This window comes from Jaculus jaculus, chromosome 1 (genome assembly GCF_020740685.1).
Source record: "Jaculus jaculus isolate mJacJac1 chromosome 1, mJacJac1.mat.Y.cur, whole genome shotgun sequence".
Classification (NCBI taxonomy): domain Eukaryota; kingdom Metazoa; phylum Chordata; class Mammalia; order Rodentia; family Dipodidae; genus Jaculus; species Jaculus jaculus.
Genome location: NC_059102.1, coordinates 321,048,066 through 321,062,520, shown reverse-complemented (window position 1 = coordinate 321,062,520; position 14,455 = coordinate 321,048,066). Strand labels below are relative to the sequence as shown.

The window sequence follows — 14,455 nt, the reverse complement described above, 5'->3', positions numbered from 1 at the left end:
TACATAATTTTATTTTCAATCTGATGGCATTTAGTGTCTAAATTTACATTTCTGTAGTTAACTGGTAGGACTTCTGAAATCTTTTTTCCTGCTTATTGTTATATAATTTCTCTTATTAATTGCATTTTGTATCACTTTTATGCCTCAGTATCATATCCTTTTTGTCCTAGATGATTTTTTTTATTGATTTGTTGGGACCCTGGTATTTTGAATATTTAGTCATTTTCTATGTTATTGGCTAATCTCTTCTTTGAATTTGTGACTTTTATTTTTTGTTAAATATATATGATAAAAATATGTATATATAGCCTGGGCTAGAGTGAGACCCTTCCTCAAAAAACAAAAAAACACACACATACAAAAAGCATTTTTTATTTTATTTTATTGTTTTTTAGAAAGGGAGGGAGGGAAAGAATGAGAGAATGGGTATGCCAGGGCCTCTAGCCACTGAAAAGGAACTCCAGATGTTTGCACCCCCATGTGTATCTGGCTTATGTGGGTTCTGATAAATTGAACCTGGGTTATTAGGCTTCACAGACAAGGGTCTTAACCGCTAAGCCATCTCTCCGGCCCAGAATTTTCATTTTAATATGGACACTTGTATCTTTCATGGTTTTCTTCTGGCATACTGTTTAAGGTTGTAATGATACATTGAGGTTATAATATTGTTAGCTATTATTTATTGGTACATAACAACTTATCATTAGAACCTATTTGATGAAAACAAAGGAATGTCATTTTATATCCCTGTTTCTCTGGGCATTTAGTTCTTTTATAACATTTTCATACTTAGTCATTTCCTTGACCACCCACTAATGACTACTGCTGCCTATAGAAGACCTTTGGTTTACTTTGTATGTGATACTTACTACATTATCATTGGTTGATGGTTTTTGTTCATTTCAATAAAACGTTCTTTTAGCATAATCTATGTGCTTATGTATACTAAATTAGAAAAAATGAATTCCTTAGGGCAGGTAACCTTACTTTTATCTTTTGCACTTAGCAAGTTGGTTATACCCAGTAGTTCCTCATTTAGGTAAGAAACACCAGTGGAAGAGTATTGCATAAAAGTTGTTTTAAGGGGTTGGAGAGATGGCTCATCAGTTGAAGGCACTTGCCTTCAAAGCCAGGTTTGATTCCCCACCAGTACCCACATAAAGCCATTTGCATGAAGTGTCTTCATGTGTCTGGAGTTCATTTGCAATGGCAGGGTTCCCTGGTGTGCCCATTGTCTCTCTCTTTCTCTCTCTCAAATAAATAAAAATATTTGAAAAGTTACATTTAAGTTCTGGCTTTTCTATTTTTTCCTGAATTTATTCTAGACAGGTTATTTAGTCTCCCTGTTATAATGTTCTCAGTTGCAAAAAGGGACAATAGCAGTACATACCTGTATTTGTGAGATTAGATTGTTGTAACAAAATACAGAGTAGGTAGCATCAACAACAAATAATTATTTCTGCAGTTCTTGAGGCTTGATATTTGGGATTGAGACACCAGCATGTTAAGGTTCTGGAGAGAACTCTAGCTTCCTGCTTTGTTAACATATGGTGAGGAACACAGAAGAGCAAGCTTTCTTGGGTGTTTTTTGTTTTCTGAGGCAGGGTCTCATTCTAGCTCAGGCTGACCTGGATGTTGTCTCATCCCAATAACAATATATGTTTTCTTGGTATATAAAGTATTGGAGGAAAATTGTCCTTAATGATAAATATATGTTAACATTAGTTAAGAAGGGGATTTAGCCAGGTTTAGTGGCCCATGCCTTTAGTCCCAGCACTTGGAAGGCTGAGGTAGGAAGCACTGCCATGAGTTGGAGCCCACCTAAGAATACATAGTGAATTCCAGGTCAGCATGAGCTAGAATGAGACCCTACCTTTAAAAACTAAAACAAAAAAGGGTGGGGGGGAACTTTAGGAAGAAGAACAAGCTATAGTAAGACATAGGTACAAATATCAGGTTTGGAGATAGGTGCTAACTATACTAAGAGTAGCAGAGAGGTACTTTAGTGTTTCACCAGACATACATGACCTCTAAAGCACAGTTTTTTTTTTTAATTTGTTTTTGGCAAGTGCCTCCAGCATAGTCATGGTAGGCAATAAATATGTCAGTCTCATAAATCTTTCTTTCTTTTCTTTGATTTTGTTTATAGGTTGAGTTTTTCTGTAAGCTTGGAAGGTAGAAGTGTTATGTATATCTTTGTCTACAAATACTACTAACTTGATTTTGTTGAATCTTGCTCAGTTTCATTTCAGACATTTTTGGTCTTTAAAATTAGAATACATATAATCCGTTCCTACAAGTCTTTGGATTTAGACTTTCTATTCTCTAAGTTAAACAAGGCTGGTGTTATTAGTCTTTCTGGAATTTTTAAGCATCCCTTTTCTTACATATTTGGCAGTAATTATCTCCACATTTACTTTATAGAGTCCTCTTTGTGGAGACCACAGGCGGAGAGGAAACACAGGATTCTAAGATGGCGGGCGGGTGAGTGACTAAGAATTTGGGGAAAAAGTGGTAGTAGTTCTTTAGTAATAGGAATAAAATGGGAAGTGCAAGTTTGGATATTATGTTGTGTGGGTGAAATCTAAAACAGTGAAAATCAGGCAATTTTGTTTAAAAATAATAATGTATGTGGCATATCTATTATGCTGCATGTGATTTTATTATATTCCACTGTAACTTGAAATAGACTCATAGTGTGGAGAAACACTGAGTTGATGGTATTTACCAAAGTAGATTTAAAACTAACTTATTATTATTATTTTTTTAAAATGGTGCTACTTTAAGCCGGGCATGGTGGCGCACACCTTTAATCCCAGCATTCGGGAGGCAGAGGTAGGAGGATTGCCGAGAGTTCGAGGCCACCCTGAGACTACATAGTGAATTCCAGGTCAGCCTGAGCCAGACTGAGACCCTACCTTGAAAAACCAAAAAATAAAAAATAAAAAAAAAATAAATGGTGCTACTCTTATATCCCCTCTTGCCTGCCCCAATTCTGCTGAGGGTTTTCCTTGCTGTGGTTATTGGTAGGTATTCATTGTGGGAACTAAATTAGTCTCTGCAGGCTGGGCGAGGGGGCCCATGGTGCCTCAGGCTATTCTCACCCTGAGCCTCTTACAATCTTTCTGCTCCTTCTTCTGAAATATTGCCAGAGCCTGCAAAGTAGATTTTTGGTGATAGTGGATAGATATATTTTTCAGTTGTAATTTTGGGCTTTTCTTTTTTCTTTTAATAATAGAATTTATATTTAAGTAAATAAGCTTCTGGAACTACAGAATGAAATTTAATAGAAAGAAAATACAAATAATTACAGAGAGATAGCATTTAATGAGTATGAATATAAAATAGTCATCAAATGGAGTTCTGGGGAGATGGCTTAGTGGATTAGGTTTCACTTCTGAAGCTGGATTTGGATCCCCTGGCCCCATGTAAAAAGCCAGAAGCTGTGGCTAGCTTCTGTGATGCCAGCATTCTGATAATTCTGATAATGGGAGTAGAACTTGTTGTGAGTGAAATTTTTAGTGCTAAGACCCCCTGCCTTAACTGAGGTAGAAATGCAGAGGACTGACCAAAATGTTGTCTTCTGATCTTTATACACTTATAGTGGCATGCATGTGCCCTCATTCACACAAGAATGTGCACACACACAAACAAATTATAAAAATGTAAATAAAATAATCAAGTGACATTTCAGAAGAAAAATAATTTTATAATGCTATACATTTATAAGTTCAAAGCTTTTATTTTATTTATTTATTTAGAGACATGGTCGCACTCTATCTCAGGCTGACTACTCTCTAATCCAGGCTGGCTTTGAACTTATGGTGATCCACCTACCTCAGCCTTTAAGTTTAGGGATTACAAGTGAGAGCCACCATGACCACCAGCTCAAAGCTGTGGTCTTATACAGCATATTAAGTATTACATTAGTGATGTAATCAAAGAGAAAGTTTAAACAATATATTGTCATGTGCCTATAAAATTAAACCATATAAACAAGAGAAAAATTTGGAGATTTGTCTGTGACATGTAAAGTTCTTGTTATAAAAACAAACTGAAATTTGTGGCTGATTTATTGATAAACTTACGAATTTTCTGTGAACTTAGTGTAGTGACTAGATGGAACAGGTTGTAATATTTCAAAGTATAAAACATTTCTTTTGGGCTGGAGAGATGGCTTAGTGGATATATGGTGGGCACTTGTCTGCAAAGCCTAAGAATTCAGGTTCGCCTCCCCAAAATCCACATAAGCCAGATACACAAGGTGGCACACACATCTGGAGATTGTTTGCAGTGGCTAAGGCTCTGGAATGCCAATTCTCTGAGTGCTGCGGTCCCCTATTTTCAAAAGAGTCAGCATTCTTTCTGCTGCACCAGTGCAGAACAGTTGGCTTAATTTCAAAGGTAGGTAATAATCTTTCAAACAGTTGCAGCTGAAATGGTTGTAGTTTTTATCTCAAACTTTCATTTCTTTCTGTGCTATGTCCTTCTGCTCATATCAGTCCATTTCTTTTAAACTTAACCCTGCTCAAGTTCTCAGAACACAGGCAGAATGCTTCTAGCCTAATCTAGACAAAGCTCTTTCTTCCTTTCATAATTTAAGCCCACTCAATCTACTGTTCTTTCTGCATTTATATCTTTCAACTCTCAATAGAATGGTTCATCAAACGCTGCTTAAAGCACTGGAAGGCGTTTCTTAGGTCATGGTTTCAAATTGGTCCACATTCCTCCAGCAAATCAGTTCCAAAAGACCCAGAGCCATACAGTGAAGTTTCTAGCAGCTTGTTGCTGGGGTAAAGCCCCTGAGTAGAAGCAGCTGATGGGAGAAAAGGTATTTATTTTAGCTTACAGTCTTGAAGGGAAGCTTCATGATATCTAGCAAAAGCATGACATGGGCAGAGGTTGGACCTAACCTTAGCACAGCAGCTGTAAAACAGTAGCAGGAGAGTGAGCTGATCTTTGGCAAGGGAGAGCTGGTTATAACACCCCTACACCGGCACCCAACAACACAACTTCGCGAGCAAGACTCTATCTCCCAAATTGCCACCAGCTGAGGACCAAGCATTCAAAATACATGAGTTTATGAGGGACAAATGATTCAAACCACCACTGTGCTACCTACAGTTTGGGTTGCGAATAGACTTTATAGATAGTATTTAAGCAGAGGCCTGAAGAATGGACAAAGGTGAATAAAACTGGCAGCAATGAAATGAGGAAACAGGGAAGACTATATAACTCACACCAGCTTCAAAGCAATTTCAACTATAGAAGCATCTTCCCCTGCCATTGTGTCAGATTGTCAGTAATCTATCCCTTGGGGACTCAAAGCAATATAATAATACTTAAAAAAACAGGAGCTGCAGGGCATGGTAGCACACGCCTTTAATCTCAGACTTGGGAGGCAGAGGTAGGAGAAGCGCTGTGAGTTTGAGGCCACCCTGAGACTACATAGTGAATTGCAAGTCAGCAAGCAAGACCCAATCTCAAAAAACCAAAATCAAAGAAAAAAACAACAAAAAGGACCTAATGTTTTTTTCTGATCATTTATATTTCATGCTTAAGAATCAATTACCTCTTATATTTTAGATTATAATATTTTATAATTTAATATTTTTATGAAGCCAGTTAAATTCTAGTATTTAATGAGACTTTTTCTTTCCTCTTGCTTATATGTAAGTCTAGTTTCCAACTTTAATTAAATAAAAATTCTACTTTTCATTTATTTTTGCACTTTAACTTCAGAACCTTGTAAGCATTATTTGCCTTATCTGTTTGCTGTTAGGTTCGAAACTGTTTATTAAGAAAAAAATTATGGACTAGAGAGATGGCTCAGTGGTTAAGGTACTTGCTTGCAAAGTTTGATGGCCTGGGTTTGATTCCCCAGTACTCACATAAACCCAGGTGCACAAGTGACACATGCATCTATAGTTCATTTGCAGCAGCAAGAGGTTCTGGAATGCATTCATTCTCTCCTTCTCCCCTTGGGGATTTATAAGTAAACATACTTAGAAAATGAAAAAGAATTAGTTGGTTTCATACAGGCCCTGGGCCTCAGAAATGGATAGGTCACCAGGGACTCAGAAGCACCAGGTGGTCTGCTCCTCACAGGCCCTGGCCCTGGCCCCAGACAAGCGTAGGTTGCCAGGGACCCAGAAGAACCCTCTGAATAGACCCTGAGCCCCAGAGTGGAGACTGTTGCTACATTGTTGGCAAGACAAAGGTATTATCTTCAGGTGGCAAACCCCAACACAGAACAAGTAATATAAGACATCAAGGCACGGTTTCTGTAGCAGACAGCTTTAGGTTCATTGAGATGAACTCCCAGACCAGGCATCATTATGGAGGAAGGGATATTTAGTGAAGCTTAAGATCCAGGGGAAGTTCCATAAATGTCAGAAGCTGGCCTGTCTTCACAGGTCCAAGCAGAGAGGCGCACAAGCCAAAAGCCATACCACACAGCACACTCCAGGAACTCCAGCTAGGCACACTTTGTATATCTTTAGATTGAAATCTTAGATCCACCCAGTGAAACTGCCTCCAACCAGGTGGCTGCAGTTGCAAACTACAAAGAAATAAAACACTGAATATATTGGGGGCTGGCCATCTATTTAAACCACCATGTTTCATCCCTGGACCCCAACAGATTTATAACCATCACACATAGTAAATTGAACTCAGTTCAATTTCAAAGGCCCCCACAGTCTTAACCAATTTAAGATAGTAAGTCCTGTAAAATCAAACAAGTTAAATACTTCCAACATATAAAGGCACAAAGTAAACATTTTCAACTGATATACTGCATAGCAAGGAGGGACTAAAACAACGTCAACTCAACCAACATTAAGCAAACATCAAACTTCTGTAGTTTATGTTTAATATAACCATAGACTGCCAGTCTCCAGATTTTTCAGTTTGCCTCTCCAGCTGGGTAGAGTAGCCAGGGAACACTTCCATCCTAGGCCAATGGTATGCTTCATGGTAGCCCTTGCATAGTCCTGGTATATCAAAAATGTCTTTAGGTCTCCATGCAAACCATGGCCCATCTTCCAAAGGCTCTTTCAGTCTATCAGGGCGTCATGCTCTGCCTTATGCCACATCTCAGCAGTGGCTCCTGAAAACGTGTGCAATTCATGACCACTCCTCACATTTTTTATGCTTCTGAAACCAATACCAGGTGTGCAGGACATAGCCATATTCTTAATTCAGGGATGAAATAAATCATAGCCTTGAAAAGCAGGTTCCTTTTCTAGTCAGCTCTTTCCAAAAGAGTTTGTATTTCTATGATAGTCCTTCTTCAGGCATCCTTTTCATTGTTTTAATGTAAAGCAGTTGGGTTTTCCTTAAGATTGTTAATGTGTTTGACAGTAGCAGGTTCAGTAACCTAAAACCAGTCTCACTGCCTGTAATTTTAACTTGCTTGAAGTTTTCCAGCTTAAAATTCTCTCACTCCAATGTTTCTAGCCAAACACATCATTCTATAACAGATTTAACCTTGATCAAACCCTCTGGGCCTGGGCAGAGCCAGACCTTGTGTCAGTAGCCCAGTTTCAACAAAGTCCTCTGTAATCTTTTTTTGCCCCCTTAGAAAGCTCATAAGCCAAGCCTCGAAGTGTAATACTGTCTGTACTTAGATTTCTCAAACTCTCATCAGAATAGTCCATAAAACTTGGTTTACTACTTCAGAAGGCATCTTCAATTGCAAGCACCAAGTCCACGTCTATTCCTCCAAAACAAAGGTTAGAAAAGATCAACATTCACATGGTCAGGTTCTACTCACCCCACTCCTGGTACCAACTTCTGTAGCAGACAGCTTTAGGTTCATTGAGATGAACTTCCAGACCAGGCACAGTTATGGAAGAAGGGATATTTATTGAAGCTTACAGATCAGGGGAAGTTCCATAATGCCAGAAGAAGCTGGCCTGTCTTTACAGGTCCAAACAGAGAGAGAAGTACAAGCCAAAAGCCATACAGCACAGCACACTTCAGGAACTCCAGCTAGCATACTTTGCATATCTTTAGATTGAAATCATAAACCCACCACCACACCTTAATGAAACCTTAGTGAAACTGCTTCCAGCCAGGTGGCTGCAGTTGCAAACTACAAAGTAATAAAACACTAAATATATTCGGGGCCATCTATTTAAACCACTAGAGTTTCCCTATCAAGTGTTTGTAGTCCCAAGTTGAAACCTCCAAGGAGAACTACTTAGAAGACACTCCAGACAATTTCAAAGCACGATCAAGATCAAGAGGAGAATGGGCACACCAGGACATCCAGCCACTGCAAATGAACTCCAGACACATGTGCTGCCTTGTGCTTCTGGCTTATGTGGGTCCTGGGGAATTGAAACTGGGTCCTTTAGCTTCGCAGACAAGAGCCTTAACCATTGAGCCATCTCTCCAGGCCCTCTTAAAATATTAAAAAAAAATTATTGGGGGGAGAAAGAAATGGCATGCCAGTACATTCAGCTACTACAAGTAAACTCCAGATGCATGTGCTACCTTGTGCACCTGGCTTTACGTGGGTACTAGGGGATCACACCTGGGTCATTTGGCTTTGTAGGCAAGTTCCTTAACTGCTAAGCCCTCTTTTAAAATATTCTTTTTATAAATTAAGTAATTCAGTTAGAATCATCCTGGAAAGCCATACCAACAGAATAGATCATGGCACAGAATATCATGACTTGAGGACAAGGCAGAGGAAATTGATCAGTAGGCCAAAATCAGTGATAAGTTAAAAAAAAAGTATGAGCACAATATGAGAGAAATATGGGGCATCTTAAAAAGACTAAATGTTCAAATCATAGTCATATAAACAGGTGAACTTCAGGTCAAGAGCATAGAAAATGCTTTCTTCTTTTTTTTGTGGAGTGGTGATATAGTGCATTTTATTTGATGGTAGTGACAGAAAAGGGCTCCTTTCTCCCTCTTCCCCTTTCCAGGTTACCTGGGATGGAAACTGTAGAGGGGAAATCCCCATTGGTTTCTCCTCTTTCCCCCTCTTTCAGGGCAATCTGGAATGGAAACTGAGGAGGAGAGATGCTCAGTGTGTGGGGTCTGTGATGGGACAGGGACTTCCCAGTAGCTGAGGCCTCTCCAGCAGCCCCTCTTCCTTTTATGTTTTTGTTGGGTGGGTGATCCAAGGCTTCTTACTCCTTGAAGGCAATATAAACCATGAGGTCCACCACCCTGTTGCTGTAGCCTAATTCATTGTTGTACCAGGAAATGAGTTTGACAATGTAGTCATTGAGGGCATTGCCAGCCTCAGTATCAAAGGTTGAAGAGTAGGTGTCACTGTTAAAGTTGGAAGAGACAACCTGGTCATCTCTGTAGTCCAGGATGCTGTTAAGGGGGCCATCTGATGCCTGTTTAATCACCTTGATATCATCATGTTTAACAGCTTCCTCCAGGTGGCTGGTCAGATCCACCACAGACACATTATAGGTGAGCATAAGGAAGATTATGCCAGTGAACTTCCTGTTCGGCTCTGTGATGACCTTGCCCACAACCTTGGCAGTGCCAGTGGACACAAGGATGATGTTCTTGTCAGCTCCACAGCCATCACACCAGTTTCCCAGAGGGACCATCCATGGTCTTTTGGGTGGCATTGATGGCATGGACTGTGGTCAGACTGTGACAGGAGTCCATCCACAATGCTGAAGTTGTCATGGATGACTTTGGCTGGGGAGCTAAGCATTTGGTAATGCAGGAGGCATTGTTGACAATTTTGAGTGAAATGTCATATTTCTTGTGGTTCACACCCATCACAAATGTGCAGTATCAGAAGAAGAAGCAGAGATGATTCCCCTTTTGGCTGCACCTTGAAGGGGAGCCAAGTGTCTCCATGCTTGGAAAAATACTAGTTAAACTCCACAACATACTTGACACCAGCATCACCCCATTTGTTGTTGGGATCTGTCTCCTGGAAGATGGAGATGGCCTTCCTAAATGATGGCAAGCTTCCCATTCTTAGTCTTGATTGTGCTATGTAACTTGCCATAGATAGAATTACACTTGGACATGGAGACCTTGTAGTTGCAGTCAATGAAGGGGTGACAGTATATATATATAGTGACAGTATTGACTTTTTCAGATTTGAAGGGCAGTCCTGGTGACAAGTTGCCAAGTATGGATAAATCCATTTACTTTAACTTTTATCATCATGTCTAGGGATGTGGCTGTCATTACATGAGAAGAAGCCTGTTGAATGGGGAGGAGCAGAGGAATTATATATATATACATATGCATATACATATACATATACATATATATGTATATATGTACACACACATACACACATATATAAATTTTTTTAATTAGTTTTGTACTCAGTGAATATATTCAATTTGGTAACATTGTTAGGCTCATCCATGTCCTACCCCCTCCCTTTGGCCCCTCCTTGTTGAGGTATATGGGTCATGCATTCTGGAGTTAGCCCACAGTTACGGGTAGGATAAATGTCTCTGCATGTCATGACCCAACATATGGCTCTGACATTCTTTCCACCCCCTCTTCTGCAAAATTTCCCCGAGCCATGTTGGGTTCATTTTTGGTCTGCTTCAGTGATGAGGTGTTGGAGGTCTCTGGATATCTGATGTGTTAGGAGTTGATTTTTCTCTGTGTTGATCTCCTTCACCCTTGTGCTGGTACCTGGTTCACCAGGAAAACAGCATCCTTGCTTGTTTTGCCAATTGCTCTTAGTTTTAGCCGGGGCCCTTTTGAGGTATGATGGGGTGGCTCTCTCCTTAGGATCTATATCTGTCTGAAAAAAAGAAGTAGATTCTCCAGCGGAGAGTAAGCACCAGACAAATGAAATAACCATTTTTTTTATAAGGAATTTAATAGGTGTAAGTCCTCTTGTAGCCCATGATTGGTGGTAGCTTGATAATGGAGAGTGGGCTTATGTTTGGATATGGTTCTGACTTGTTTCCTAGCTCCAGCTATGGGTCCCATATCACTGAGGGGATCAGTTAGCCAAATCAAGAGTTGTTGGTTTCCCACCATGGCTGCGCACCACTATTGAACTTGTGTGAGCATCACGACAGGTTATTTGCTGCTGAGTTGGTTAGACCATGAGTTGCTTGGACAGATACTGGTTATTTTTCCCCAGTCGCCCATGTAGCACCTTCTGGCACTAGATGCGCTGTCTGGGGACTGACTCTATTCCAGCTTCCAGCCATGCCATTCCATTTTACGTGTCAACCGCATAAGGTGTCTTCAGCAGTAGGGTCTTACCACTAACCTTTGGTGGGCCATCAAGTATTCTGACAGAAATCTGTCTTTCTTTTAGGAAACCTTATAGGTCTCTCTGATCAAAAGCTCATTGTGGATGATAGCCATATGCTGGTACTAGGAGTTACAGGTTAGTGCCCACTAAGAAAAGGAAGAAAAAGATAACTAATTTAAAAGAGTTGGGGGGGGTAAGGGAGGGATGGACAGAGAGAGAGAGAAAGAAGCTGTAGAAGATTAAGGTCAGTCTTCATCATTCCCTCTCCAGTGTCTTGTGGCTCAGGTTTTCCCTCTAAGGGGCTGGTGAAGGTTCAGCCATTTGGTCTGCCTTTTAGGATGTAGAATTTTATGGTACCATTGCCATTTGGGTCTAGATTTGTGTTTCCCACCTCCTTCCTTCCCCTCCCCCTCCTTCCTACCCATCCTGTTGTCTAGTCCATAAGAGGCTTGCTGGGTATGTAAGGCATCTTGGGTAGATTCAGATTAGGTGCTGTAGATGAGTGAGACTATGTGGCGATTTTCTTTCTGTGATTGGGTAAATTCACTGAGAATGATCTAATCCAGGTTCAACCATTTTTCCTCAAGTTTCATTGTGTCATTTTTTCTTACTGCTATATAGAATTCCATTGTGTAGATATACCACATCTTATTTATCCATTCTTCTAGTGATAGACATCTGGGTTGATTCCAGCTCTTAGCTATTACAAATTGAGCTTTACAAACATGGTTGAGCAAATATCTCTGGCGTGTGGTTTAAAGGTTTTAGGGTAGATGCCCAGTAAGGGAATAGCTGGGTCTGTTGATATCTCTATAGTCAGCTTTTTCAGGAGTCTCCATATTGCTTTCCAAAGTGGTTGTACCATCCTACATTCCCACCAACAGTGGATGAGTGTTCCTACTTGTCCACATCCTCACCAGCATTTATTTTCATTTGAATTTTGATGTTTGCTATCCTTACTGGGGTAAGGTGAAATCTCATAGTTGTTTTAATTTGCATTTCCCTGATGATTAGGGATGATGAACATTTTCTTAAGTGTGTGTTTGCTGTTTGTATTTCTTCCTCTGTGAACTGCCTCTTCAGCTCTTTGCCCCATTTTGTGAGTGGGTTGTTTGACTTCTTACTGTTTAGGTTTTTGAGTTCTTTGTAGATTCTAGAGATTAGGCCTCTGTCAGTTGGATAACCAGCAAATATTTTCTCCCATTCTATGGGTAATATATTGGCTTTGCTTATTGTATGCTTGTCTTTAAAGAAACTCTTCAGCTTCATGTTATCTCATTGGTTGAGTGACTGTTTAAGTTTGTGAGCTATTGGGGTGTTCAGGAAGTCTTTTTCCATTCCTATATCATGGAAAGTACTTCCTATATTTTCTTCCAGAAGTAGTCGAGTCTCTGGTGTTATATTGAAGTCTTTGATCCATTTGAACTTGAGTGTAGTGCATGGTGAAATGTGTGGATCAAGTTTCAGTTTCCTACATATGGTTATCCAGTTTGTCCAACACCATTTGTTGAAGATGCTGTCTTTTTTCCAGTCTATATTGTTAGGGCCTTTGTTGAATATCAAGTAGCTATAGTTGCTTGACCCGAAGTCCATGTCCTCAAGTCTATTCCATTGGTCTATACTCCTGATTTTATGTCAGTACCATGCTGTTTTTAGTACTATAGCTTTGTAATATAGCTTTAGACCAGGTATGGTGATGCCTCCAGAATTATTTATTTTGCTGAGGATATGTTTGGATATGTGAGACCTTCTGCCTTTCTGTATGAAATTTGAGATCATTTTATCTATCTGTGAAGAACACTGTTGGAATTTTAATTGGAATTGCATTAAATCTGTATATTGCCTTTGGTAGGATGGCCATCTTCACAATGTTAATTCTGTCTATTCAGGAGCATAGGAGGTCTTTCCATTTTCTCAAGTGCTCCTGAATTTCTATTTTGAGTGTTTTTATGTTTTCATTATATAGATCTTTCACTTCCTTGGTTAACGTTATTCCAAGGTATTTTATTTTATTTTTTATTGCTATTGAAAATGGGACCATGTCCCTTATTTCATTCTCTGTATCTTTGTCATTTGTATATAGAAAGACTACTGATTTTTGTGCATTGATTTTGTATTCTGCTACTTTGCTATAGGAGTAATTGCCTTCAGGAGTTTTGGGGTGAAGTCTCTCGGGTCTCTTACATATACAATCATGTCATCAGTGAATAGGGCTAACTTAACTTGTTCCTTTCCAAATTGTATCCCTTTTTATTTCTTTCTCCTGTCTTATTGCTTGAGCTAAGACTTCCAGTAGTATATTGAAAAGCAGAGGTGAGGGTGGACAACCCTGTCTTGTTCCTGATCTCAATGGGAATTCCTCCAGTCTCTCTCCATTAAGTATTATTTGGGCCTTAGGAGCTTTGTATATTGCCTTCATTATGTTAAGATATGAACCAACCATGCCAATTCTCTCCAATGTTTTGATCATGAAGTGATGTTGTATCTTGTCAAAGGCCTTTTTTGCATTATAGAAATGATCATGTGTTTTTTGTGTTTAACCTTGTTTATATGGTGTATTCTATTGAAAGATTTCTGTATGTTGAGCCACCCCTGTGTTCCTGGGATGAATCCCACTTGATCAAGGTGGATAATGCTTTTGATGTGTTGTTAAATTCGGTTTGCGAGGATTTTGTTCGGTTTAAGTTCATCAGGGAAAGGCCAGTAGTTTTCTTTTCTTGTGGTATCTCTCTCTGCCTTGGTTTGGAATTAGGGTGATACTAGCTTCATAAAAGGAGTTGGGTAGCTTTCCCTGTTCTCCAATTGTGTGGCACAGTTTGAGGAAGATTGATTTGAGTTCTTCCATGAAGGTTTGATAGAATTCAGCTGAGAAGCCATCTGGTCCTGGAGTCTTCTTATTAGGGAGATTTTTTTTTTTATTACTTTTTCAATCTCAATGAGTGTGATAGGTTTGTTTAGGAGATTAAGCTGCTCTGAGTTTATCTTTAATAGATGGTATGCATCCAGGAATTTATCTATCTCCTCCACATTATCCAGTTTTGTGGAGTAGATGTTTTTGAAATAAGTCCTGATGATTCTCCCAATTTCACTTATGTCTGTTGTGATCTTTCCTTTTTCATTTTGAATTTTGTTAATTTGAAGCATTTTTTTTATTATTATTTTTTGCTTGTTCAAATTGGCCAGGAGTTTGTCAATCTTGTTTATTTTTTTCAAGGTATCATCTCCTGG

The 14,455-nt window shown here is 39.4% G+C and overlaps 1 protein-coding gene and 1 pseudogene across 5 annotated transcripts in view; one reads left to right on the top strand and one right to left on the bottom strand.

Annotated features, from left to right (window-relative positions):
* Akt3 (AKT serine/threonine kinase 3) overlaps positions 1 to 14,455 on the top strand; it is a 286,122-nt gene that overhangs the window by 41,156 nt on the left and 230,511 nt on the right. For 4 of the 5 annotated variants that reach the window (XM_045151039.1, XM_045151059.1, XM_045151030.1 and 1 more), the window contains one exon: positions 2,425 to 2,484. The exons of the other annotated variant lie outside the window; for it this stretch is intronic. In XM_045151039.1, the coding sequence (XP_045006974.1) occupies positions 2,425 to 2,484 (60 nt within the window). The remainder of the gene's footprint in view (positions 1 to 2,424; positions 2,485 to 14,455) is intronic. 5 annotated transcript variants of the gene reach the window in all.
* On the bottom strand, positions 9,150 to 10,164 carry LOC101607033 (annotated as a pseudogene).